General features: G+C 50.5%; 9 protein-coding genes across 9 annotated transcripts; 6 read left to right on the top strand and 3 right to left on the bottom strand.

Annotated features, from left to right (window-relative positions):
- Window positions 1-41: 41 nt before the first annotated feature.
- Window positions 42-3,111, top strand: JCM6883_003016 (transcription initiation factor TFIID subunit 5; the record flags this gene model as incomplete). The annotated part of the gene is made up of 9 exons (XM_076633734.1): window positions 42-446; window positions 513-628; window positions 689-948; window positions 1,016-1,709; window positions 1,779-1,927; window positions 1,994-2,340; window positions 2,397-2,565; window positions 2,636-2,936; window positions 3,003-3,111. 9 exons carry the CDS (start codon window positions 42-44, stop codon window positions 3,109-3,111), a joined length of 2,550 nt encoding a protein of 849 aa, XP_076486312.1.
- A 757-nt stretch (window positions 3,112-3,868) lies between these two features.
- JCM6883_003015 (uncharacterized protein) lies at window positions 3,869-5,064 on the bottom strand (the record flags this gene model as incomplete). The annotated part of the gene is made up of 5 exons (XM_076633733.1): window positions 3,869-3,982; window positions 4,040-4,140; window positions 4,197-4,318; window positions 4,378-4,727; window positions 4,786-5,064. 5 exons carry the CDS (start codon window positions 5,062-5,064, stop codon window positions 3,869-3,871), a joined length of 966 nt encoding a protein of 321 aa, XP_076486311.1.
- Window positions 5,065-5,357: 293 nt separating this feature from the next.
- Window positions 5,358-5,825, top strand: JCM6883_003014 (uncharacterized protein; the record flags this gene model as incomplete). The annotated part of the gene is made up of 1 exon (XM_076633732.1): window positions 5,358-5,825. The coding sequence occupies one exon, from the start codon at window positions 5,358-5,360 to the stop codon at window positions 5,823-5,825; it is 468 nt and encodes a 155-aa protein (XP_076486310.1).
- A 1,040-nt stretch (window positions 5,826-6,865) lies between these two features.
- On the bottom strand, window positions 6,866-8,581 carry JCM6883_003013 (uncharacterized protein; the record flags this gene model as incomplete). The annotated part of the gene is made up of 8 exons (XM_076633731.1): window positions 6,866-6,961; window positions 7,036-7,050; window positions 7,117-7,363; window positions 7,433-7,539; window positions 7,598-7,701; window positions 7,766-7,899; window positions 7,972-8,291; window positions 8,360-8,581. The coding sequence occupies 8 exons, from the start codon at window positions 8,579-8,581 to the stop codon at window positions 6,866-6,868; spliced, it is 1,245 nt and encodes a 414-aa protein (XP_076486309.1).
- Window positions 8,582-8,744: 163 nt separating this feature from the next.
- Window positions 8,745-10,036, top strand: JCM6883_003012 (uncharacterized protein; the record flags this gene model as incomplete). The annotated part of the gene is made up of 3 exons (XM_076633730.1): window positions 8,745-9,199; window positions 9,265-9,460; window positions 9,539-10,036. The coding sequence occupies 3 exons, from the start codon at window positions 8,745-8,747 to the stop codon at window positions 10,034-10,036; spliced, it is 1,149 nt and encodes a 382-aa protein (XP_076486308.1).
- A 151-nt stretch (window positions 10,037-10,187) lies between these two features.
- On the bottom strand, window positions 10,188-16,064 carry EST2 (telomerase reverse transcriptase; the record flags this gene model as incomplete). Its single annotated transcript, XM_076633729.1, has 26 exons — window positions 10,188-10,365; window positions 10,427-10,541; window positions 10,601-10,767; window positions 10,833-10,902; window positions 10,976-11,053; window positions 11,118-11,222; window positions 11,289-11,373; window positions 11,429-11,557; window positions 11,623-11,697; window positions 11,751-11,824; window positions 11,883-11,970; window positions 12,031-12,127; window positions 12,188-12,303; window positions 12,372-12,449; window positions 12,516-12,638; window positions 12,712-12,843; window positions 12,911-13,176; window positions 13,246-13,333; window positions 13,399-13,695; window positions 13,877-14,002; window positions 14,080-14,357; window positions 14,468-14,568; window positions 14,634-15,275; window positions 15,344-15,483; window positions 15,552-15,674; window positions 15,759-16,064. The coding sequence occupies 26 exons, from the start codon at window positions 16,062-16,064 to the stop codon at window positions 10,188-10,190; spliced, it is 4,077 nt and encodes a 1,358-aa protein (XP_076486307.1).
- A 254-nt stretch (window positions 16,065-16,318) lies between these two features.
- JCM6883_003010 (C2H2-type zinc finger protein) lies at window positions 16,319-17,393 on the top strand (the record flags this gene model as incomplete). Its single annotated transcript, XM_076633728.1, has 6 exons — window positions 16,319-16,348; window positions 16,407-16,424; window positions 16,522-16,566; window positions 16,669-16,720; window positions 16,792-17,022; window positions 17,104-17,393. 6 exons carry the CDS (start codon window positions 16,319-16,321, stop codon window positions 17,391-17,393), a joined length of 666 nt encoding a protein of 221 aa, XP_076486306.1.
- A 273-nt stretch (window positions 17,394-17,666) lies between these two features.
- On the top strand, window positions 17,667-19,463 carry JCM6883_003009 (uncharacterized protein; the record flags this gene model as incomplete). The annotated part of the gene is made up of 1 exon (XM_076633727.1): window positions 17,667-19,463. One exon carries the CDS (start codon window positions 17,667-17,669, stop codon window positions 19,461-19,463), a length of 1,797 nt encoding a protein of 598 aa, XP_076486305.1.
- A 401-nt stretch (window positions 19,464-19,864) lies between these two features.
- On the top strand, window positions 19,865-23,851 carry JCM6883_003008 (uncharacterized protein; the record flags this gene model as incomplete). The annotated part of the gene is made up of 16 exons (XM_076633726.1): window positions 19,865-19,893; window positions 19,987-20,192; window positions 20,283-20,356; window positions 20,434-20,590; window positions 20,657-20,800; window positions 20,882-21,111; window positions 21,196-21,768; window positions 21,844-22,077; window positions 22,152-22,256; window positions 22,324-22,579; window positions 22,660-22,865; window positions 22,929-23,090; window positions 23,157-23,297; window positions 23,377-23,563; window positions 23,658-23,730; window positions 23,800-23,851. The coding sequence occupies 16 exons, from the start codon at window positions 19,865-19,867 to the stop codon at window positions 23,849-23,851; spliced, it is 2,829 nt and encodes a 942-aa protein (XP_076486304.1).
- Window positions 23,852-24,123: the final 272 nt, after the last annotated feature.

Genomic DNA, 24,123 nt, shown 5'->3' with positions numbered 1-24,123 from the left:
TCGACCGACGCGGGTCTACGCGTTTCGACCTACTTGAAGCCATGTCGACCCCACAGCCCAACGCACCGGCTACCTCGAACCCAGATGCGAATTATCGAGCGATCTTGGAATATCTCACCAAACGAGGACACCACAAAGCCGCCCTCGCCCTCACTGCCGACCTCGACCCTGCTAGTAACGCTGCTGCTGGATCGAACCCTGCTTCCCCTGCGGCATCAGCGGGAGGAGGAGGGAAAGCAGTAGGATTGGAAGATTTCGCAGAGAGGAACGCTCCGACCCAACAGAGGGGGGCTTCTACAGCGCCAGGACAAGGGCAGAGTGGACAACAAGCGCAGAACCCGAATCAGAGGAGGAGACCGGATCAGAGCGTCGCTCCAGGACAAATGTTGGTAGATCCGCCTTCGTGGGAGAAAGGCTACCATGGCTTGAGGACTTTCGTAGAGAACGTGAGTCTATTGTTGACTCACTCAGATGATCGAGGTCTGAGCGTGGCTGACGCAATCGTTGTCTAGTCTCTCGACATTCACCGACCTGAACTCCTTCCCCTGCTCTTGCCTCTCTTCGTTCATTCGTACCTCGATCTCGTCCTAGTTGGTTACAGAGAAGCTGCAGATCACTTCTTCAACCGGTAAGCTCACGCTTCTTCCTGTCGAACACTATCGAGCTGACTCTCTTCTCCCTGAAATAGCTTCTCGGTCGATCATGTAGCTCAATACCCTTCGCTCCTACGACTACTATCTTCCTTACGACTACCACAGCATGTATCAGAGAACGAATCGTCCTTGAGATGGCGTCAAGAACGATACCACGTGAGATTATCAGAACGAGGTTGGGGACTAGTCTTGGGATGGTTACAAGGAGGAGGATTAGCTGGAAGTGTCGAAGGTACAGAAGGTAGAGGTCGAGATCGAGTATTGGCAATCATCAACGAACGAGTCAAAGTAGATGGTTCGTCGTCTCTTCCTTGTCGTCATTCTCGTTTTCAATTGCTTATTCCCTTGTCACCTCCCCTCAGCGGTCCCGGGTCCACCTCTTCCGTCTTCTTCCCGTACACACGGACTAGCATCAGAATACGCTTCCCTCCGCTCGAACGGACTCCCTCCTCCGTCGCATTTCCCAAACGGTGCAGTTCCCCCAAATCCCGCCGATCCTTCTTCAGCCGCCGGCACGACCTCGAACGCGAATGGACTAGACGGAGCAGGGGAACGATTGAAACTAGGAGCAGTTCCGATGAACCCGTTGTTGGAGAAAGAAGTGAAGAGGAAATTAGGGGATCTCGAATCCGATTTCACTCCAAAGGTGGATCATCTCGAAGAATTATGTCGACAAGGAAATGCCGGCACAGCGGGAGAAGCTTCGACATCGACCGGAGGAGGAGGAGTGAAAACAGAATCCGAGAAGGGACCCTCGGATCAAGCGAACCTGCTGGCACCTTTCCCAGCGGATCTACCTCCTTATCCTGCGACGATTCGAACGATTGATGTACAGAGGGAAGTCGAGTTGGTTAGAGAAGCGAGGAAACGAATTCGGTTAGGAGCCGAAGCGTATTACCCTCAAGAACAACAGATTACAACGGGAGGAGCAACTCAGGGCCAGCTCGGAGCCGGGTTGACAGGGAATGGAGCAAGCGCAGAGAAGAAGGAGGAGAGAGGGAAGAAGTTTGGGAAACCCAGTGTTTGTTTGTTTACGATTCACGATGCGGGAGATTCGTCAGTTTCCCCTCTCTTTTTCTCTCTTTCAACTTCGCTCGAGGATACTTACGATGATCACGAATTTAGGCTATCGACTGCGGCATTCTCAGAAGACTCTTCCATCATGGCAGCTGGGTTCGGAGAGAGTTATATTCGATTATGGAGTTTGACGGGGAAAGGATTGAAACAACTCAGAACAGATCTGAAAGGTGACGAAGTTTCGAAAATCAATGATGGTATGGCAGTGTCTCTTAATTCTCGCAAGGGAATGAGCTGACCTCGAGAGTGAACGACGATCTCAGCGAACGATCTGAAAAAGCTCTACCATCCCTCCGCTCCTCAAACTCGCAAACTCATCGCTCATTCCGGACCCGTCTACTCTCTCTCGTTCGATCCCGTTCCCGGACCTTCCTCCGCACCTCGATACCTTCTCTCCTGTTCCGCCGACACGACGATTCGACTCTGGTCTCTCGAAACTTATTCGAATCTCGTCGTCTACCGAGGACATCGAGAACCGGTTTGGGATGTTGAGTGGGGTCCGAGAGGAATCTATTTCGCGAGTGCGAGTAGAGATCGAACGGCTCGATTATGGATCACCGACAAGATCAACGCCGTGAGAATCTTTGCAGGTCATCTCAGCGATGTAAACGTGAGTCCAAAGATCTCGTCTACGGGCTCGAACTGCGACTGACCTCGTGTTTGCAGTGCGTGACTTTCCACCCGAATTCGCTCTACATCGCAACGGGTTCTTCAGATCGAACATGTCGATTGTGGGATGTTCAGAAAGGAATGTGTGTCAGAGTGTTTGTCGGTCATCGAGGAGCAGTCATGAAGGTCAAGATCAGTCCCGACGGACGATGGCTAGCGAGTGCAGGTGAGTCCCGAGCTGGGTTTCTTTGCTCAAAGTATGCGAGAACTCACGTTGCATCTCGTTCCGCTCTCAGGCGATGACAACCAGATCCTTCTGTGGAATCTCGCTTCCGGAACTCTTCAGAAGACGTTCACCGGTCACACCTCGTCGATTCACTCTCTTTCTTTCTCTATCGAATCGACCATCCTCCTCTCCGGTTCTTCGGATCAAACCGTTCGAGTTTGGGATGTTCTCTCGCCTCCTCCCGAATCTGAATCGAGTACGGCTCTCGTCGATCTGAAGAAGCCGAGGAGAATAGGAGCTCTCGCAGGAAAGAAGGATCTTTCGAAAGACTCTGGGAAAGGAGGCGCGGCAGATCAAGACAATGGACCTTGGTGAGTTCCTCTCATTCTGCGTTGCGCTGATCTGTCCGTGCGTACTGACTAACCTCGCATCGATAGTCCGGATCTTCTCGCGACTCTCGCAACGAAACGCACTCCCGTTCTCGAAGTCAAGTTCTCGCCTCGGAACCTCGCACTCGCAGCAGGAGCTATGATCGACTCTTCGTAAGATAGGGTGCTAGTCAAGAACGATTGGAATTCGAAAGAGAAGTACTATCGAAAGTTGTACAGGATTGAAGAGAAACTGAGCTCGACGAGCTATCGGCGATGTATCTTCATCGGGGTATCTACGAGAGAGCTATCAGGCACCCGTCGACATAGAGTTACGCGTCATGCGTGGGCCAGGTTCTCGTCGCGTCGTAAGAGTTTGAGGAGGGACTCGCTTCGCTGGAGGTGCGGGAGGCGCAGGACTCGGCGACAAGTGTCTCTCCGGATGAAGGTAGCGACTGAGTCCATACTGCAGGGTTCGATATCGTCTCGCCGTCAGCTGGGGCATCGAACGCGGAGAAAAAAGAGACGATAAATCACATCGAGGGGAGGCTGTCCATGAGGATAAAGCTGCAACTCGACCCATTTAGCTATGAAGTAAGCTCGTATGCCGACAGACATGGTCTCAAGTCGACTCGACATACCTTGTTGTCGAGAACCCCGAGCTCACGAAGTGCTTCGAAGACATGGAAGGCGATCGAGAGGCGAGGGCCGTAGGAGAAAACGTCTTTGGAGGAGGCTGTTTTGGAGACGTCGATGTACGACATTCGCAAGGGTCGTTTGCTGTTGGAAAGATCGCCAAGATTGATGTCGAAGAGAAGAGCGTCGCTTTGATCCGTGAGTATTGCGCGGCAACATTGGCGAGAATCTGCATACCTAATGCCGAGAGAACACTATGAGCTCATAGTAGGATCTCCGAGAAGGACAACAATCCCATCCTACATGAAAACTTGAGGCAGTAGCGCCCGAATTTGACCGGTTTCGTATTTGAGAGGTCTTTGAACACATCCTTGAATGATAGGCCAGCCGGTGCCGTCCACAAGGTTGTGTCGCTGTGAAAGAGCAGAGTCAGTACATGTCTCCATCGTAGGACGCGAAGGGTATCTCACTTTTGCCTCGACGAAAACGAGTGGTTTTTTGTACTTAAGGAGTCTCAAGCCGTCTTTGTCCTTCCGTTTGTCGACTAACATGATGATGATATCCATACGAGCTGTATCTTCCCCTCAATCTCAGTGATTCCCTAGCTGACAGAGTCGTAGGACTCACTTTTGTCCACCGATGAAACCTCAGAAAAAAGTTGGATTTCTAGAAGCTTGCGATACTGTTCGGGAAGGAAACAGTTAACGATTGAGAGGATCGGTGCGAGTGTGTTTACGATGAAGGCTTCTCTGCGAAAGGAAGTCTAGTCAGCCCCGTTCAAGAATGGAGAGTGGGTGCCACAACTAACTTTGCGTCGGCTTCGTTGCCGAGGATTCGCGGACTTCCAGGCCACGGCGCGTGGTCGGGCACCCTGCCTACCGCTTCCAGGAAAGTGAGTTGACTATCTTGGTTGTGAAACTCGCGCCATGCTTGATAGATTATTCGACGGTCTATGAAGCGAGGCTCCTTTTCGGCGACTTTGTTCAGCGAGGGCTCTAGCTTGACGTCCGAAACTTGACAGGTTGGAGGGAGCTGACAGAGAGTTTTGATAGCCTTAACGTTGTGATACACCACCTCCCCTGGGCACGGGAGCAAGTCGACATCCTGAGAAGGAGGAGGGAGTCGCCGAGCAGAAGAATTCGCGGTAGGCACGGATCTCTGCCGGCGGAGACACTTTAGCTGACAGATATGACACGAGATAGATTGGATGACTTACCGGTATACGGGTCGGTTTCGGTCGTGATTGTGACGGTTCAGGCGAGCTTGGGGGTTTTCGTTTTCGGGAAGTGTTCGCTTGGTACGCGACCCCGCTAGCAGAGGGGTTATGTTCGTGGTGTTCGTGACCGGGTGAGAGGTAGACGGCGACATGGTGCTGAAGTCGGTTGTGAGGATGGAAAGGGCTTGAGCGAGTCGAAGTGGAAAGAACGATTGACGAGTTCGAGTCCTTTAAAGTGTTTGGGTTTGGGTTACGGCTGATGGCGATGAAGGCATCCATGCTGTATACGTAGAAGAGGGGTGAACTGTGACCCTTTGTCGAGGAATGAGCAGTCTACAAGTCCGGCAGAATACCGCGGACAGGGTCCGAGCGTCGTCGTCGTCACTCGTTCCCCTTCCTTTCGATCCTCCTCCCTCTCTTTCCTTTTCTCCCCAGCCTCTCACTCACAGATGACAGAAGCATACCCTCAGAACTTCATCGACCCACCCACTCGCGCTGAATGCGAGGAACTCGACGAGATTCGTTCCAGGGCCGAGTCGGATCCACTCGAGCGAGGGCATCAACTTGAGTGGATGGGACTCCGACCACCGCTCGAGGAGGGGGTACTACCGCCGACAGACTATCCTCACGGACGCTCGACTTCACCTAATCCCCTTCGACCCCTTCACTCGCTCCTCGTAGATCCTCAACTCGGTCCCTCGAGCACCTCATGGTCTCTCACCCTCACTGAAGCGCTTCAATCAGGAGCTCATCACTTCTCGCAGGTCTGGAGAGCTCAAGCTTCTCCTGCCGGTGATCCATCTTCAACCTTCCCCGTCGTCGTCAAACTCTACCAGCAATCTCTCTTTCCACCTCCAAGGGCCTTCATTTCGGATCCAGTATGCGACTCGTGGAACTGGCAATCGGCCGAGTACCGTCAAGAGCGGGAGTCCGTTCGGATATTCCAATTTGCTACGGCTTCTACGAATTCAGGTTGCCGTCAGGCGAGGAGGTTGTCGGGGTCGTGCTTGAGGATCTGGTCGAACACGGTCGGGCGTTGAATCTGGAGGCATTTCTGATTCGTGAGGCGAAGGGGAATCGGGTAACTGCTTCGCACTTTGCGGCCATCGTGAGTCCCTTCTTCATTACTTGATCGAGAAGAGACTGACTGAACGCCCCTTGTTCAAAGGCGTCGGAGGCTCTTCGGTTCCAAAATCGTTTTCACGAACTGGAGCTCGCTAACACGTCTTGCCTCGTCGAGAATTTCCTATACCTACGAGAAAGTCCGCGTTCGCCTGCGTTGGTCGGTATCGGATTCGGAAAGGCTCGTTCGAAGGAGATGGATCTCGTGGGATTCAAGCTAGCTCAAGCGGATTATGGATTTCCCGACGATCATTGGTGTCAACAGGAGCAGCTTATACTATACGGGAGATTAGAGGAATCTTTGTGGGGAGAACGTGATGGTCAACGCGAGATACCGATGGAGTGGGGTCGCGAGGAGGAACAGAAACAAACTCTCACTTTTTTGAAGCGACCTTGGTGTTGATGAGCTTCTCTGATTGTTCCCGAGTAATGTAACAGTTCCTACAAGTCTCCAGCACAGAGCGAGATCCAAGAGGGTCTTCCATTGTTGAACAGAGCCGGGGAAAGAAGCGAGAGTTGAAGTTGATCGATGAGAGCGAAATGGTCGAGGAGTTCAGCGGAGTCGAATTGCTGCGGTAGCCTCAGTAGGGTCTGCGGCGGAGTGACGACCTACTAGCAGCAGTGGGCGCAAGGAGAGAGATTAGCGGGCGAAAGAGCTTCTGCAGCTGATGCCCTTTACAGCTTTACGTCTCTCTCTCAATCAGCCTACAACTTTCGAACGCCGTCCAGTTCACCGTACGGCACTCACATCAATCAAGAACCACCGCGAATCGCCACGATCTCGGATAGGGTTCAAACCTCTGCATTTTCAACATTCGCCCATAACTCAACATTGATTCCTCACGCTCGTAGCAGCAGCGGTACGACACTTTATATAGATACATCGGCAAGTCAAAAGTGACCGCACAGAGGTGAACTTCAAGTAGAGCCTTTCACAACCAACGCTTGTCACGACTCGCTACAGACTTCCGGCAGCTGGACTTCTCGCACGCAGAGGGAGCGTCACAGGGTTCTGTCGTACGCCATGTCGGTCCAGATGGGCTTGAAGTCGCTCCTAGGTAAGGCAGAGAGAAGGTCAGATTGATTCAACGAAAGAAAAGGTGAAAGAAGCTGGATTGCCAAACTCACGTCGAGCTTGTTGACCTGACGAGGAGGTCAAACACTTTGGTCAGTCTCCAATCTAGGACTCGAAAAGAGGGAACTACTCACTCTATCTCGCACTAGCCCCAGATCTCTTAAAGCTAGGAAGAGCTCGAATGCAAGTGCGAGTCGAGGACCGAACTTGTATACGTTGCGCGTTCGCTGGCGGCCTCTCCCTGGTTCGTCTTCGACCACAGCGTAGGTGATCGAAACGTCGTGATCCATGTTTGCGAGAGATTCGAGTCCGATTTGACAGGCGATGGTGTCGAAATAATCCGTGAACCAAATTCGACTACAGCGATCCTCGTGAGCGTACCTATGGTCAAGGCGAGCAATGGGTTTTGTCAGAATCTGCAACGAGCTTGAACGATTGGACAGAGCTCACATGAATAACTGAGACAGAGATTTTTCGACGGTCGAGTTGAGCTGATCCATTTGTACTGTTCCCGTTTTCTCTGACCTCCAATCGTCCCGGTTCACGAGATCGTGACGCTGTGGAAGTAGGGCTCAGCGGGATCTCCTGAGGAGCAACGGGAATGTGTAGGCTCACCTTCGCCTCGATTCCCAGTAAAGGTATTCGAACCTCTAAATCTCGCTTTCCGGTACCACGAAGCCTCTTGTCGACGAGAAGGAACAGATGATCGAGACGGATTGCTGGAATCGGGTTGTCAAACAGTCAGCGGGAACAAGGAGGGATAACTCGGAAGGACGAGCTCACGCTGCTTGGAGTACGAAACGGTTCTCGGGTATTCTGAGAAGATTTGAACCTCGAAGTGAGCTTGGTGTTCTTCACGAATGAACGTGTTCGCAATCTCGAGTACAGGGGATAGAACGTTGACCGAGTAAGCTTCCCTGTTTGCGAGACGTCGATGTCTGATCAGCTGACTTTGAACCGACGAATGGGCTTCGATAGGGCTTATGTACCTCGCGTCTGCCTCGTTCTCCAAAAGTCGCTTCACCTGAGGATACCTTTGCGACGTGCCCAATTCACGCAAGAACGCGATCTGCTTGAAAGGTTGTCTCGTCGTCTCCCATTCGCGAACTCGCAAAGTGCGATGAGTGAAGAGATCCTGCGATCTTGAGACGTCGTTCTCGGTGTACTTGGTCTTTCTTTTCGTGTATTCGCATCGAGCGAGAGGATCCATCAATACCGAAAGAATGGGAACGGGGTTCGCGACATTTGGAGTTGCAGGTGACAGAAGCGTTCTCAAGGTCGCCGTTTCGGCAGTGACGGCTTCGACGGTCTGGAAGAGTAGCTCGGTAAGTGAACAGGTGATCTTCGCTGGCTGTATCGACGAGAGATCGAACTCACTCGGGGCAGAACTTGCTTGCGACCTGCTGCAGCGATTCTTCCTGACCTCCTCGGCTTCGAGAGAGTGTAAGTCATCGATCCCTGTAATCCCTGTACTCTACATTGAGGATGGAACGGGGTGAGAGGATGAACTGGCAAAGGCGTAGTCGAGCGCGAAACGTCGCTGAGTTCAGCCGGAAGGCAGAGAGGATGGCGAGGAACGGGATCAAACTGTTGACTCATGTTGTTGTCAACGCTGTAGCAAGGAAGGAAGGAGGAGAGATAAGGAGCGGGGACACTCACCGAGCGAAAGAGGGTCCGAGCGAACAGCGGACGAGCCTCTTACCCTTGGCTCACTCCCCTTCCTTTGTCTTCCTCTCTATCCTCTACGCTTCACAATCCGGCCATGGGGGACAGCGAGTTCAACGAGACCTGCGACCAGCTCAAGAAATGTCAGATTCGTGCCGAAGGAGACCCAATCGAGATCGGAACGCACCTTAATTGGTCAGGACCATCACTCATCACCCACATCTTGCCTCCTCCTGACTATCCTCACAACCGTTTGACATCGCCGAACCCTCTTCGACCCTTCCATGCGATTCTGATCGATCCTCAAGAAGGAGTAGATGCTCGTTCGTGGTCGATCACCTTCGTCGAACCGCTCAAAGCCGGAACTTGGCAGTATTCGCAGGTCTGGAGGGTAGAAGCGAGCTCGACACAAGATCCTGGAAAGAAGATCCCCCTCGTCGTCAAGCTGTTCCAAGCATCGCTCTTTCCGATCCGCGAAGACGCCTCGCAAATGAATTCACGGACCTGGTACTCTTCTGCCGAATTGATCGCGAACGAGATGAATTCGTATTAGTGAGTCACTCCTCCCGAGTTGTTCTGAGCGAATTGTCGAATCTGACGGAGTTCCAAATGAAAAGTCGCGCAAGGGACGCTCAAGGGACGGACATTCCTCTCTGCTACGGCTTCTACACTTTCCGTCTACCTTCAGAGGAGGAGGCCTTCGGAGTCGTTCTCGAAGATCTACTCGACAAGCGTCAGGGTATTCCCCTCGACAAGTTTTTCGAAAGGGAAGCGAAAGCGAGTCGTCTCACCTTTGAAACTATGGATCGAGTGGTGAGTTCTCCTCCGTTCCATTGTCCTCCTCTCCTCTTGACGAACTGTATGACAAGCCGACGTCTTCTGCCTCGATAGCACTGCGCCGCTCTGTCCCTCCAAAACCGCCTTCATGACCTCGGACTCGCGCACGTTCTCTTCCGCTTGGATCAAATCGTCGCTCTCCGTTCTTCGAGTACTGGAGACATCGATCAGTCGCCCATCTTGGTCGGATTCGGGTTCAGCAAATCCTCGAGTAAAGAAAAGGTCGTCAGTCTCTACGAAAAGGGGAATTCGAACTCTCCTCGTTGGCGCTGGAGGTGGAATCAAGTCGATCAGCAAAAGCTTTTCGGAGCGATATCGATCGTGCTCGGTCCGATCGATGAGAAATGGGAAGAATTGGAACGAGAATGGAGGAGAGTCGAGAGGGAGAGGAAACGACTCGGGTTTTTGTGCATGCACGAGGAGATCCAAGTACCTCGAGAGGTGAAGGCCGACATGGTGGACGACGAGGAGGAAGAGGAAACGGAACGAGATAGACGAGATCGAAAAGAGCTTCACATGCTTCTTGGAGGTTCACTTGGCGATTTGCGTTGATAGATCGGTTGTGCTTGTCTTTTCGTAGTTTGAATGTGTTCATGACGAGAGGCGAACGTCATGTGATAGCGATAGCAAGAAGAGTCGATAACTGCAGAGCGTGACGACGTACAAGCAACAAGAAGAGAAAGAAAGAGACAAGAAAACTCGTTCAACCTGCTTTACCCTGATCAACAAAGCCGTTCTTCTCATCTTTGACGATCTTCTTGAGGGTTGGAAGATGTCCACGGACGAGAGGAGTTTTGATCTCGGCGAGGAGGAGGCGAATGAGAGGCGAGAAAGCGGCGGGGCGACGGGAGAGGACTCGATGGAAAGCGTGATAGCCGAGCCTAGAATGACGAGTCAGCGTGATAATCCAGCGAACAACGGAAGGTCGAGAGGAAGCAGTACCAGATTACGTGAGTACGCTCAAGATTGAAAGCAGCATCGAGTTTCGCTGCTTTGCGACTAGTGCCTTGACGAAAGAGAGCTGAATGCTCGTATTTGACGACCTTCTGAATGACGTCTGCAGCAGGGAAATCGTGGATCAGTCTCTGCGAAAGGCGGAGAGGAGCTCGGACTCACTCCAGAAGAAAACGGTCTTCCCTTTCAAGCTTCCACACCATTCTTGAACATAAGCTCGGTACTTGAGTGCGACAACGAGCATCGCTTGATAGATATTCTCATAGACGGTCGTAGTCGAATTGAAGTTTGTATCGGTGTACATCGAATGAGCACGAACTTTGACGGCACTAGCGAGAGACGCAAAGTCAAGTCAGCTGTTGGGAGTGAAACGGGTCGGAAGAGAAGGACGTACCGTAACATCGCATTAATGAAAGCTTCTCCAGGTTTGCGATACCTTTGAACCGTGAGTTGATTAACGATCTCTGTTCATCCGCAAGCAGTGTCAGCGCAAGCGCGATCCAGTCATACTCATACTCTGGAAAGAACTCCGCTGACCTTTGTTCATCTGAAGTTGTAGGTTCATCTTGATCTCGAGAGTTTTCGTGTCAATGGCCAAACCGCAATAGCTGAAATCTGCGAGAGCTTGACATGATCGACCTCACATTCACTCATGGAGGTGAAGCGGATCATGACAAACCTTGACCGAGAGGAAGAGGAGGAACGATTTCCCCGTCGTCGAGCGAAACATCGAAATTCGTGAGTCGTTTCTCTGTCGAGACGAAACATCCGTACTCGGGGATACCTACACGTCACACATAGTGATCAGGTATCGTGATGGAGAAGGGAGAGAGAATCCGGGGAAGCTCACCATTGTGCATCGTCTGGAGGAATCGAACGGCGAGGTGTTTCTTCGTCGTGACAAACATGAAATCGTCGACGTAACGCATCAACAGCTGTGTCGACCGATTAGTCAATTTTGAGCGATGAGCGATAGAACGGTGTACGTACAGATCGAACATCTTTCGTGAAAGCGAGACAATGTTTCTCCATATCTCCGTAGAACAAACTACACAGCAAACTCGAGAGAACCGATCCTTGCGGGATCCCATCTTTTTGTCGGTAGAGATGACCGTTGACCTGCTCGGAGTGAAGGACAATGTCAGACAGCGGACCGAGGACGTACGAGAAAAGCGGTCGCTCACCTTCACTAGATTCGTGGTGATGTGCTCTTTCAGCAAAGCCATGAGTCTGTCTCGACCAACATCGTCGTATCGTACCTATCTCACGAGTCATCAGTCCTGAGGTCACTGAGGGACACGAGAAAGCTTACCTGGTCCGTTAAAACGACATTGTGCAAATCTTCGGCGAGTCGCATTGCCAGTTCCCTGAAGCTCCCGAGATCGTCTGCCAGGTCAACCGTCAGTTCCAAGTACTGATGACGAGGTGCGAGAGATTGACTCACCATCTCCGCAAGCTTGGCGTTTGAACATCCTCGCCGTTTTCCCGGAATATGCGACGACTTGCGAGTACTTCTGAATGTAGTAAAGAGTCTGTATCGCGAGCTTCAAGATGAGCACGAAACTCGTCGATCGAGTAAGAAGAGAGCTCACCTCGGAGAGAATGTCTTCGACGAGCGCTAAAAGTTTATCTTGTTTGATCGTATCGAAACAAGATTTGACGTCGACTTTGACGAAATACAACTCGGGTCTATCCAGAGAGCAATCCAGCAACCATACTATCGTAACCGATAGTGAGTAGCGAACTCACAAGTCACCGGAAACAGTTTCGTCCGATTCGAGTAATCTCGTTTTGTATCCTTTCAGTTTCGCGTAGATTTCTTGTGGGTTCGAAACGAGCGATCCTACGAGATCGGGTTTCCTCTTCTGCGGGAAAATGGAGATACCAGCTACATAAGACGCCCTGATGAGCTGATAGGACTCGGAAAACCCACGCTTTCGAAAGTCAAAACGTCGAAAACACTCCTCAAGATCAAATTGATCGGTTGTCCAACTTCCTTCTCGCCGTTCATCTGTGACGTCGAATCGTTAATGAGGCATTGATTTCGCTGGAAGACTGTAAGAAAGACTCGACTCACTCCGATCCGAATTGGTCTCCTTGCGAGATTGACGATAGGTCTCACTCCCGCTTCTTTCGGTAACAACCTGACGTACGAGAACCCTAATTCCCTCGGTTGTCGTTCGAGTGCGATCACTTGATTCTACTCACCATTAACCGTGTCTCAGCTTCGAATGAGCGAAAACTTCATCAGGACAAGACCACGAAAAACTCACATCAGGGATCCTTTCAAAGACAGTCTGACCGAGAGATTCCAACAACGGAGCAGTAAGCGCTTTCCAATCGTCTTGACGGAAATACAATGGTCGGTTCTGATGAGTCGCAGAATCCGTCACGTAAAACGCCGTCTGTACGCGCTCACAAAGCTCGTTTAAATCCCAGCACTGCAGTTATTGAAGAGAGCACTGGACGTACCCGAACTAGATCAGTGATGAAAGAATCGAATAACCAGTAAAGAAACTCTGCTAATAACTCTTTCCGTTTCTCCATCTCGACCGGATTGACCACCCTCGATTGCGAGTCTTCGACGTTCCTCTTTGTTGCGTTTGGATCGTTATGTGAGGTTAAAGAGAGTGAGGACGAAGGATCGAGCCATTCACAATCGAGGATCGAGAAACCCTGGAGGAGTGAATGGAGAGAAATCGATTCGAATCGTCTCATTCGGAGGAATTGCGAGATCTCTGCCGACCGCTTACAGTCCTGTCAGTTCACAAGCCTGGACCGCTGCAGGAGAAGTAGAGACGACTCACGTTTGAAAACCAATTTCCGATTCCTCTCGGAACCCCAAAACGATCTCGGAATCACGTCCCTCACGACCGCTTGCACGTAACTCTCGACCTGTTCCTCCCACTCGCGTCAGTACCAGCCTAATCAGAGCTGAACTGAAAGAGAGAGAGACTTACCTCATAAGGACTACAAGCGAATTCAGCTAGTTTCGGTTTCTTCTCCAACCCAGATTTCGGTTTAATCGGTCTCAAACTATCCTCTTCCTCCTCCTCTGCTACCACTTCTTCTTGGTGCCCTTCGTTCGTCGCTTGCTCACTGGGTTGAGAATCCGGAATCCGATTCGAAGAAGCTGAAATCGAAGTCTGCTGAGAATTCGTTCGAGCCGTTGCTGTTGAAGAAGAAAGAGGAGCAGCGAAAGAGGGAGTAGCGTTCGGTCTCGATAATTGCGTGAGAGGAGGTTCAGACATGAGATCCTGTGGACTCGATCCTCGTCAGCGTCAGTCAAACTCGGAGGAGAGGGAAAGAGCTCAACCGTGATGAGACTTTTCTTTTCCTCTTCATCAAGTTTACGATGAGTGACCTAGATCGTCCGCCCAACTCGATCATTTAGCATCGCCGAGAGGCAAGGATGAATCGAGCGAGAGTGAAGCGTACCTTTGAAGGACATTTCAGTTCCAATAATTTCCGATAATTACACCTCTGATTCAACACAATCAACTTATTCAACAACGGTACCACTTTCGATCTCAACCTCTTCGGAGTTGGAATCGTTCCCAATTTCTATCGGTTACCACCTTCACCAATCAGTTCTTTCTGAACCGAAAAAGCTGATTGTAGAGTGAGAGTGATAAACTGACTTTGATCTCGACTACTCGATCTTCATGATCCGGTCTAACACTCAACCATAAGTTGATCCCCTTTCCTCCTGAGACGGTTGATTCAGGTCGTTTGAAAACGTTGTCGAGGTTGAATTGGGAGGGGAAAACGTATTTCGAGAGATGTCTTGCGGCGGAGAAGAAATGCGATGTCGAATGATTAGTCGTTTGCGTTGTAGTCGAGGTCGCAGGAGAGGAAGTGGTGGGAGGGTAGACGGTGGTAGGTAGGACGAAAGATTCGGAGAGTTGGGAGAGGATATCTACCAGGGACCGACGGATAGAAGTCAGCGAAATGGAAGGAGCAGGAAGATGAACTCTGACACCGAGTCCGAATGACTGGAAAAAGAGAGATAGAGCTATATGAACGTACGTTTCGGAGATAACCCATAAGCGATTTTCCCTCCTTTCAATTTCGATACCCTCGCATGATAGATTCTGTGTCGGGAGAACACGATCGAGTTATGAGGAATCCTGCAAGTTCTGCACTGTCAGATTTCATCTTCACATACGATCAAGTAGAGGAAGAGAAAACTGACGAGATCATCTTTTCCATCTTCTTCTTGTCCAAGCCTCCAGCTCTCAATACCGTCGAAACCTTCGCCTGAGTACTACTCGGAAACCCTCCCTGCGTCGCCGCCGGTCCAAGGTTCATCGAAGAAACCGATCTATGAATCCGAGTCTGAGTTTGAGTTTGAGCTTGAACCCGATCGACTTGAGTCGCGATCCGAGGTAAATCCTTCTCGTTCGTCGCGGTCGAAGGGAGACTGAGTAGTGAAGGTGCAGAGTTTGAGGGTCCTAGGATCCGAGCTTTCTTCGTTGGGCGAAGAGAAACGTCTGCTTGAGTTGAATCGGCGAGTGCGAGAGTCGGAGCTGGTGAGTCTAGATCCATCTTCTGCGTTTCTCCCACGTTCTCCTCGTCGGTGTGTTCATCCAACTCCTCATACTCCTCTGTTGCAGCAGTACCTTTCTTCTTTTTCTTCCCTCTCTTCTTCACCGTTCTAACATGCGTTTTCCTCCCCTCTCCTTTTCCTTTCTTCCCACTTCCTTGAGGTTTCTCAATCACCTTCAACTCGACCGTCGGAGTCCCCGAAATCTGAAGGTAGCAATCATTTTTGAGTGGCTGAAAAAGCGCGATCGTAGGAGAAGATAGGAGTTTTATAATCGAATCTGGTCCGACTCTACCCGTACGCACGCTCGCCTTACATCAGCTCAGGGGAAAAGTAGATGGAAGAGACCAAGTGCGTACCGAGAGAGAAGTAACGACCAACACTTTGAAGAATTGATCGAAGCGAAAACTGTATTCGTATAAACCGGTTCGAACAAAGGTCCCGTCCCGATCCTCATCCCCATCCCCGACGAGGAGTGATTATTCCCACCTATTAGATTCTGTACGCAAAATGAACGACTCAGCTCGACGTCGAGAGAAGAGCAGAAGAGTTCGAAACGATGCGTACGAGTCTATGACCTGCTGCGAGAACGTTTTTCGGGGTAGAGAACGCGGGGAGACCGTGTTTACGAGCGAGGTGGTAGGCTGTTGAATGGCGTTTGAAGATGATCGATAAGACTTGATTCAAGATCTGTCGAAGAAACTCGTCTCAGCTCGAATCCCTGCTCCTTCTTCTTTTTTGCGAAAGGAGGAGGACAAGGGATGAGGAACGTACCTCTCCCATTCCGAACGATTCATCTTCTTTCTCCAACACTTTGTACGGTCCAACTGGCGTAGAGTCATTCGTACAGACTAAACATTCTTCGAGGAACTGCTTGAATGAGTTTGGGTCCTTCTCTTTGATCAGCGAGGGAGGGAAGAGCGAAGCGAGGGTGTGGAGATGAGGATAGTAGAGGGATAGAACGCGATGGGTTGGTGCAGCTGGAGATGGGGGAGAGAGAGGAGCCGAGTTGAGGGAGGTTGAAGGAAGAGGAGGCATTGGAGTTGAGGCGGGGGGTCGCGCGGTAGGTTTGCGCTTCATCGTTGAGTTGTCATTGAGGAGTAGTTGGATAGGCGTTATCGAGAGGTAAAGGGAGAGGAGGAAGAGAACCGACTGCGTTGATCAGGTTGCTTGCGTTTCTACCATTCACTCGCCTCATTCAGATCCGACTCTCCAGTACACTCGATCACCAGACTCCACCGTAGACACTCAAGCTACTCAAAGAACCGCTCTACTCGAACCCGAATTATTGATCAAACCTCTCACCTAATTACCGCAATCTCCCTTTCGTGAAGATGGTAGGGGCCTACGGAGCAAACTCCAAGGTAAGCTCTCCTCGTGTTATCTGTTCGATCCGTAGCTAACTCTTCCGAGTGACGACAGTCTGATACGAACTTTCGAGTGCGTTTCATCTCTCTCTCTCTTCGTTCCGATCTCTCGGATTGAGGCATGGCTGAGCTGACATGTACGACTGGACGATTTGCGTGCGTGCGAGTAGAAAGAATGGAATCAAGAAGAATACGAAGAGAAAGCTCGACAAAAGGTCAGTTCATCCCCTCTCTCCTTCTCTCTCCCTCCTCTCTCCTCTCCCCTCGCTCAGTTGAGCCCAGAACTGATGTCCTTGACCATATCTTATCGTGTATAGGATAAAGAAGCGCACGAATATGCCTTACAAGCCGAAGAATACGCTAAAAAAGGTGCCTCCCGTCTCCCTCTCTCTCTCTTTTTCTCCCTCTCTAACCTCCTCTCTCGTTCTCTCTCTCGATAGGTCGTAAACCCCCACCGCGCAAAAAGCCCGGGGATGATATCCCCAAGCCGACCTCTTCTCTCCAAGCGCGTTCGGCCCCTCTCGAACTCTCGAAAAACCTCAACAAGACGATCATAGTAGACGTCGGGGGGAGTTCAGGTGGGCAAAAGGGACCGGGATTTTATTGTGATGTGTGTAAGAGGACTTGTAAAGATTCGGCGAGGTATTTGGATCATATCAATGGGAGAGGTCGTAAGTTTCTCCTTTTTCCCCTCTCTTCTTCCTCTCTTTTCGCTCGAGACTGACTGGAGCGCAATGATGCGGGAACGACAGATTTGAGAAGATTAGGACAAACTACGAAAGTAAAACGTACGACTCTCGACGACGTCCGACAAAAAATTGCCGACTTGAGAGCGAAGACCGCTCAACAATCCGAGAAGAAGCAATACGATTTCGAGCAACGAATCAAGGAGATCAAAGGGGAAGAAGAGAAGGAACGAGAGGTACAGAAGGAGATGAAGAGGAGGAAGAAGGAGGAGGAGAGGGAGAGGGAAGAGAAGAAGAGAGAAGAGGGAGTCGATAAAGGAATGATGGAAATGATGGGATTCGCTGGGTTCAAGTAGATCGAGTCTGGTGGTCTTTCTGTGTTGTTGTATTCCACTGAGATTCCCGAATGAAGTTGGTCGGCAAAGTTAGAGCGAAGTGGAGCTTGAGAGAAAGAAGAAAATGAACCTCTCTTCCCCGCTCTTCACTACGAAACCACTTCTCTCGCAGCCGATAGAACAGCGCACAACCTACTTTTTGCCGAGTCCGACTACTCTCCTCTCTCCCTTCTCAGATTCATCAATTCCCAGACTAAACTAGTTCATCATCCCGCCTCCTCTCCCTCCCTCGACATGTCCACCACCGTCACCCACACAAGCACACCTCCTACTACCCTACCCTCATCAACCGGGAACACTGGGACTGGAGGGAATGGGAAAGGAGGAGGTGGGTCCCGAATGTTACGTACCCTTAGTCGATTCCTCAGTGGTGGTGGTGGGAACAACCCCAACAAGAATAAATCAACTCAATCCGATCATCAGAATGCGGGTAATTCGAATCCGGTAGTCACAGGAGGAGGAGGAAGGGGGAAAGTTGATTCGGATCAACCTCGTAATTCGACTCGCAGTCAGACGAGCACGGAAGAAGATGAGGACGAAGACGATGATAGGGATGATGATGGAGTAGCTAGTTCAATGGTAGCTCAATACGTCAACGATTCCCTCTCCCATCTCTCTCGACAATCATTCTCAATTCGTTCAAATTCTTCAATCTCTACCAACCCTCTTCGCGCCCAACACCCCCAAGACGATCACGACGAGGATGATGACGAGGATGCGGATACCGATGCCTCTATCTATCGACTCCCTCCTTCGACTAGAGGTCCTTCCTCGATCAATTCAACGAATTCTTCTTCGTTCGCTCCGACTCATGCGTCAACTTATAGGTCCAACGCTTCGACGAAACCTACGACTTTACTCTCCCTCGACTCGAATCCTGGAGGAGGAGCGAACCGGATCGCCGTTCATTCACCTCCCTCTCAGACCCAGACAACTCCCTCAGCGAATGCTCTACCGTTACCTACTTTCTCTTCCCTCTCCCCCTCTTCCTCTTCTCCTTCCCACGTTCCACGTCCTTCAACTTCCTCCACAACCTCCTCCCTTCTCTCCACCACAGCAGCAGCAGCTCCATCAAACCCAAACCCAAACCCAATCCTCAATCCCCCTGCTCCCCCTTCTCCAGCAGCCGCCGACCAACTAGTCGGGATCCCTTCTCACACCTTTGCACATCCACGGAATAACCCCTTACCGTCCGGCGTACCGGGGGATAACGCATCGATTTTAACGTTGGCTAGTTCGGGGTTCGCTCCCAGCTTCGTTCATACTCCTACTTCACCTTCGACGAACGATCAATCGCACCAACAACAACAACAGAGGAGTCCAACGACTACGACTGGAGGAGGAGGAGGAGGAAGGGATAGGAATTCAGGAACTAGTACGACGACGACGAACCAGAACCAGAACCAGAATTGGGGTGGAGGTGGACTCAACTCTTTGAAATCTTGGAGTGCGAAACGATCCTCCTCCTCGACCAATAAACTCGCTCCTGGATCAGCTTCGTTACTACCAGCCGAAAACGTAGCTACAGATGTAGCGGATGAAGATGCTTCAGTTAGAGTCTTGCCGGGGAGTAGGAGGGGGAGTTTAGATAGTTTAGGGTCCAAATCTACTTGGAGTTCCGTCCTTATTCCACCTCCTCAAGCTTCAGCGAGCGGGAATAGGACGGGAGGGAGTCGGAAGAGCGTGACGAGTAGTATCAAGTTAGGAGAAGGAGTCACAGGGGAAAGGAACGAAAGGAGGAGTAGTATGAGAACGGTTGAGACTCGTCAAACTTCAGAAGACCACGATCGAGGTAGCGACCAAGAGAATGAAGAGGGAGAGGGAGAAGGGGATGAGGAGGGGGAGGAAGCGTTTGAAACGGAGACGGAGGAAGCCATTGGAGAGGGGGAGGAAACTGAAGCTCAGGGAGTCAAGAAGAGGGCCGAGGAGAGAGATGGGGTGGTCGAGAAGGGGAAAGGAAGAGAAGTAGAGGAGAGACAGGAGGGTTTGGTACCGCCTGTACCGGAGATTAACACGAAGGATTCGGATTGAAAAGGAGTCTCGAGGGGAATGTTTTCAGTTTTCTTTTGGATCGTTGCTGTTTTTTTTTCGTTTCGATATGGTGTATGTAGTGATTATTATGCTATATTCTCTGAGACCAGTCATTCCAGTGAGAGATAGACGAGTTTGGCTTCATCCAACACTTTGACGCTCTGGAGCCCGGAATTGGCGAACGGAAATAACTTGTTCCCTTTCTTCCCACATTTCACCGTCTCGCTCGCCAACCCGGACCGCTCAGACCCCTCTCAGACACAGCAAGCAGCCCTCAAGACTCGCGCACAGAGAGCGATAGAGGGGGTTTCTTTGTTGACACGCTCGCTCAACACAAACGCTTCATCAACGTCTCCTCCCCTCTCCTCATAACAGAGCTCACAGAGTAGTCTCCGCTCACCATGAGTAACAACATCAAAGTAGTTTGTCGGTACGCTCCCCTCTCCTTCCCTCCTCGTCCCTCTCTCTCCAAGTTGATTCACCCACGCTCCTCTCTCTCCCCTGCTCTCTCTGCGATTTGTAGGTTCCGACCCCCAAACGCCCTCGAGCTACGAGAAACAGGGGGAGAATCGATCGTACAAATCGATACAGAAGGGACGAACGTGAAATTGAGGAGTCAGGAAGGGATGAAAGGACCCGATGCTCAGGGTTTCACGTTTGATAGGGTTTTCCAGATGGATACGAGACAGGAGGAAGTGTTTGAGTATGGAGTGAGGGGGATCGTAGATGGTACGTTATCCAGAGTGAGAGGGAGGAATGTTCAACGATTTCGAGTGAGGTTGACTGACGGATGGAGCTCGTTCGATGCGAGGGTGTTAGATGTGATGGATGGTTATAATGGAACTGTGTTCGCATATGGTCAAACGGGTTCAGGAAAATCTCATACCATGATGGTCAGTCGTCTCTCTCTCTCTCTCTCTTTTCCCTCTCTTCTCGCAATTGAACTCACGAAAGACTCGTCGTTCGATAGGGTCCCAACATCGACGACAATGAGATGAAAGGAATCATCCCACGAATCACTGAACAAATCTTTGCGTCGATCATGGCCTCGCCAGCGAATTTGGAATATCTCGTCAAAGTTTCTTACATGGAAATCTATATGGAACGAATCAGAGATCTCCTTGCTCGTACGTTCTCTTCTCACTCTTTCCGTGAAGCGAGAGCTCGAACTGATGAGAGAGGCGAGGATGTAGCTGCGAACGATAATTTACCGGTTCACGAAGATAAAACTCGAGGAGTTTACGTGAAAAACTTGTCAGATTTCTACGTTGGGAACGCGGCAGAAGTGTACGAGATTATGCGTCAAGGTGGTTCGGCTCGTGCTGTTTCCGCAACCAGTACGTCCCCCCCCCTCTTCCCTTCCTCTCTGTCTCTCTCTCTAATGCTGAATCTCGTTTTCGTGACGCTCTGTTGATTAGATATGAACGCCGAATCTTCTCGATCCCATTCAATCTTCGTCATCAACGTTCAAGCGCGCAACACCGAAACCGGAACCCAAAAAACTGGGTCTTTGTTCCTCGTCGATTTGGCCGGAAGTGAAAAAATTGGGAAGACTGGAGCGACGGGACAGACGTTGGAAGAGGCGAAGAAGATTAATAAGAGTTTGTCTGCGTTGGGAATGGTGATCAACGCTTTGACGGATGGGAAAGTAAGTTCTTCACTCACTCTTTGAGAGTTTTCGAGTTTTCGAAGTTGGTCAGAGCTGACACTGCGAATTGAATTGAGGATTTAGTCTTCTCACGTTCCGTATCGAGATTCGAAACTCACTCGAATCCTTCAAGAATCCCTCGGAGGAAACTCTCGCACAACTCTAATCATCAATTGTTCCCCCTCTCAATACAACGAAACCGAAACCCTCTCTACTCTCCGATTCGGTATGCGAGCGAAATCAATCAAGAACAAAGCTCGAGTGAATGCCGAGCTCTCACCAGGGGAGTTGAAAACGTTATTGAAGAAAGCTCAGAGGGATTTAGGGAATTATTCGAGTTATATTGGGTTATTGGAACAAGAAATCAACGTTTGGCGGAATGGAGGGAAAGTCGAGAAAGAGGCTTGGGCTAGTATGGAAAGAGCTTTAGGATTGGGAGAAGGAGAACTCGAGAAACTCGTTGGGACGAACGATTCGATGAAGGTTTCGACACCAACGGGAACGGGGACGAGATCGGGTAGAGTTACGCCGAGATTACCTCAGATGGAGAGGATTGGGGAAGGGGGAGTTAGTAGACCTATGACTCCTATTGAGAAGGATGAGAGGGAAGAATTTTTGAAACGACAAAATGACCTCGAAGATCAATTAGCCAATACCGTAAGCCTATCTCCTCCCTTCTCTCTCTTTCTTCTGCTCGTTCTCGCTGATCGAGTGTGTGTGATGCCTACCTAGGAATCCCAACTCTCGTCACAAGAAACCCTGATCCGACAACTCCGAGAAGAACTCTCTTCCCTCAAAGAACAAGAATCGACCGTCTTATCGGAAAACAAATCAATGACGAGTGAAGTTTCAGAGATGAAGTTACAGTTGGAGAAATTGGTGTACGAGAGTAAAGAAGCGGCGATTACGAGTGACGCGATGAAGGAACAGAATGGTGAACTCGAGAGGGAATTGGAGGAATTGAGGGTTCGTTTTCTCCATCTCGCTCTCGACTGATCTGGTTGGACTCGGATTGCTGATGTCGAATGCTACGGGAGCAGAAATCATTAACGGATTTGAAGAGTAATCAAAAGAGTGCGGAACAGGAAGGAAAAGATAAGAAACGAGCAGAGAAAATGGCCGCGATCATGGCTGAACTCAAGACTGTCAGTTTCCCCCTTCTCCTCTTCCATTCTCCTACGAGCTTGTACTCACTCACGTGGACGCTTGCAGGGAGGACTCTCGGAGAAAGAAGCAGAAATCCGAGCCTCAGTAGCTCGTCTCGACGAAGCCGCTCAATCTTCCCAACCCCTCTCGGCGGACGATCTCGCTCACTTGCGGCGACAACTCGAAGATTCGTCGGTACTCGTGAGGGAACAACAGGACAAGTCGAAACAGGTTGGAGAGGAGAACGAATTGTTACTGAGGAGAAGGGACGAGCTCGAACAAAGATTGGCGACGCTCGAACAAGAGTACGAGGAGTTACTCGGTGCGTCTTCCTGACTCTCTCTTGTGCGTCGTCGTAAGAGAGACGGTCGATACTGATCTTCTCCTCTGTTTGCGCTTCAGATAAAACTCTCGCTCGAGATGAAGAAGACGATGCAGCAAACGTTCACGATATCAAAGGGAAACTCGAAGCACAATACGCGATGAAACTCGAAGCTGCTCTAGGAGATGTCAGTGACTTGCGACAACAACTCGAACTGAAATCGAACGAAGTCAAGAGTTCTTCCTCTACGATTGAAGAATTACGAGCTGCGAATGCTGAACTCGAGGTGAGTGCATCTCACTCTTCAGTGATCCCCATAATCGTTCGCTGAGAAAGATTGCGTTGACAGCGTGCGTTCAAGATCACGGCGGCTGGAATCGAAGGAGGAAAGAGTCTTGCCGAAAGTGCGAAAGATATGGAACGAGTACGCAAGACGATGGCTCAACAACTTTCCGAATTCGATACGATGAAGAAGAGTTTGATGCGAGATTTACAAAATCGATGCGAAAAGGTGAGAGCTCCCATCTTTCTCTTCCATCTCTGGACGGTTGGCTCATGCCTGAAGACGAACGAGTAGGTCGTTGAACTCGAGATCCAACTCGATGAAGCGACAGAACAATACAAGAATATCGTCAAGAACTCGAACAGTAAAGCTCAACAACGCAAAATGGATTTCCTCATGCGTAACCTCGATCAACTCAACATTGTTCAAAAGCAGGCAAGTTTTCCCCTTTCCCTTCCGCTCCTCCTCGCTTCTCTCCGAGTTGTCAACTGACGATTCGCCGGTCGATTTTCAGCTGGTTGAGCAAAACACTGCCCTCAAACGAGAATTCGCACTCGCGGATCGGAAACTCCTCGCTCGGAACGAACGGATTCAGAACCTCGAAACGTTGTTACAAGACGCGAATGAGAAACTCAATTCCCAGAACCTCAAATTTGAAGCGAAATTACAAATCGTTCGAGAACGACTCGATCAGGCTCAAGGTAAAACTCAACTCACAGACTTTTTCGAAGGATTCTGAGGATCGGTGCTGACTCGTTGTCTGAGACTGTGTAGCTCAAGGCGCTGGACGTCCAGGACAGAATCAAGCGCTCAATTTCGGTCGAATCGCGAAACCACTTCGAGGTGGAGGAGGAGACGCTGAACCTGCGTAAGTCTACCTCACCCCATCTCAACGACTCTCTCCTGCTGTGCTCACCGCTTCTCATCGCGATTGTAGTCCTCAAGCGCAACGAGCCTCAGGATTCTTCTCCCGTCTCTCCTCAAGATAGAATTCTTCCTCTCTCTCTCTCGTTCCCTTTTCGTCTTTTCCCACATTTCGTTACCTTTTCGCAGTCGTTCCAACGCATTATCACCTTCATTTCTGCCGGATGCCTTTATACCCTTCTTCAGCTCCTCTTACCGTTTTCTCTGTTTTCTGTGTCAGTCGTTATCGATGCATTTCGTTCCTTTTCGTTCGGCTTGTGCAGCGTCTATACGAGTGAAGAATGGAGGTCCGCTGGAGCATCCACATCGCGCGCTCATCGGTCGCGAAACAAGTTGA

Source organism: Sporobolomyces salmoneus (assembly GCF_050403485.1).
Source record: "Sporobolomyces salmoneus JCM6883 DNA, S_salmoneus_JCM6883_v1_ctg43, whole genome shotgun sequence".
Lineage (NCBI taxonomy): Eukaryota > Fungi > Basidiomycota > Microbotryomycetes > Sporidiobolales > Sporidiobolaceae > Sporobolomyces > Sporobolomyces salmoneus.
Note: the sequence above shows the minus strand (reverse complement) of the source record. Positions and strands in the feature narration are given on the sequence as shown.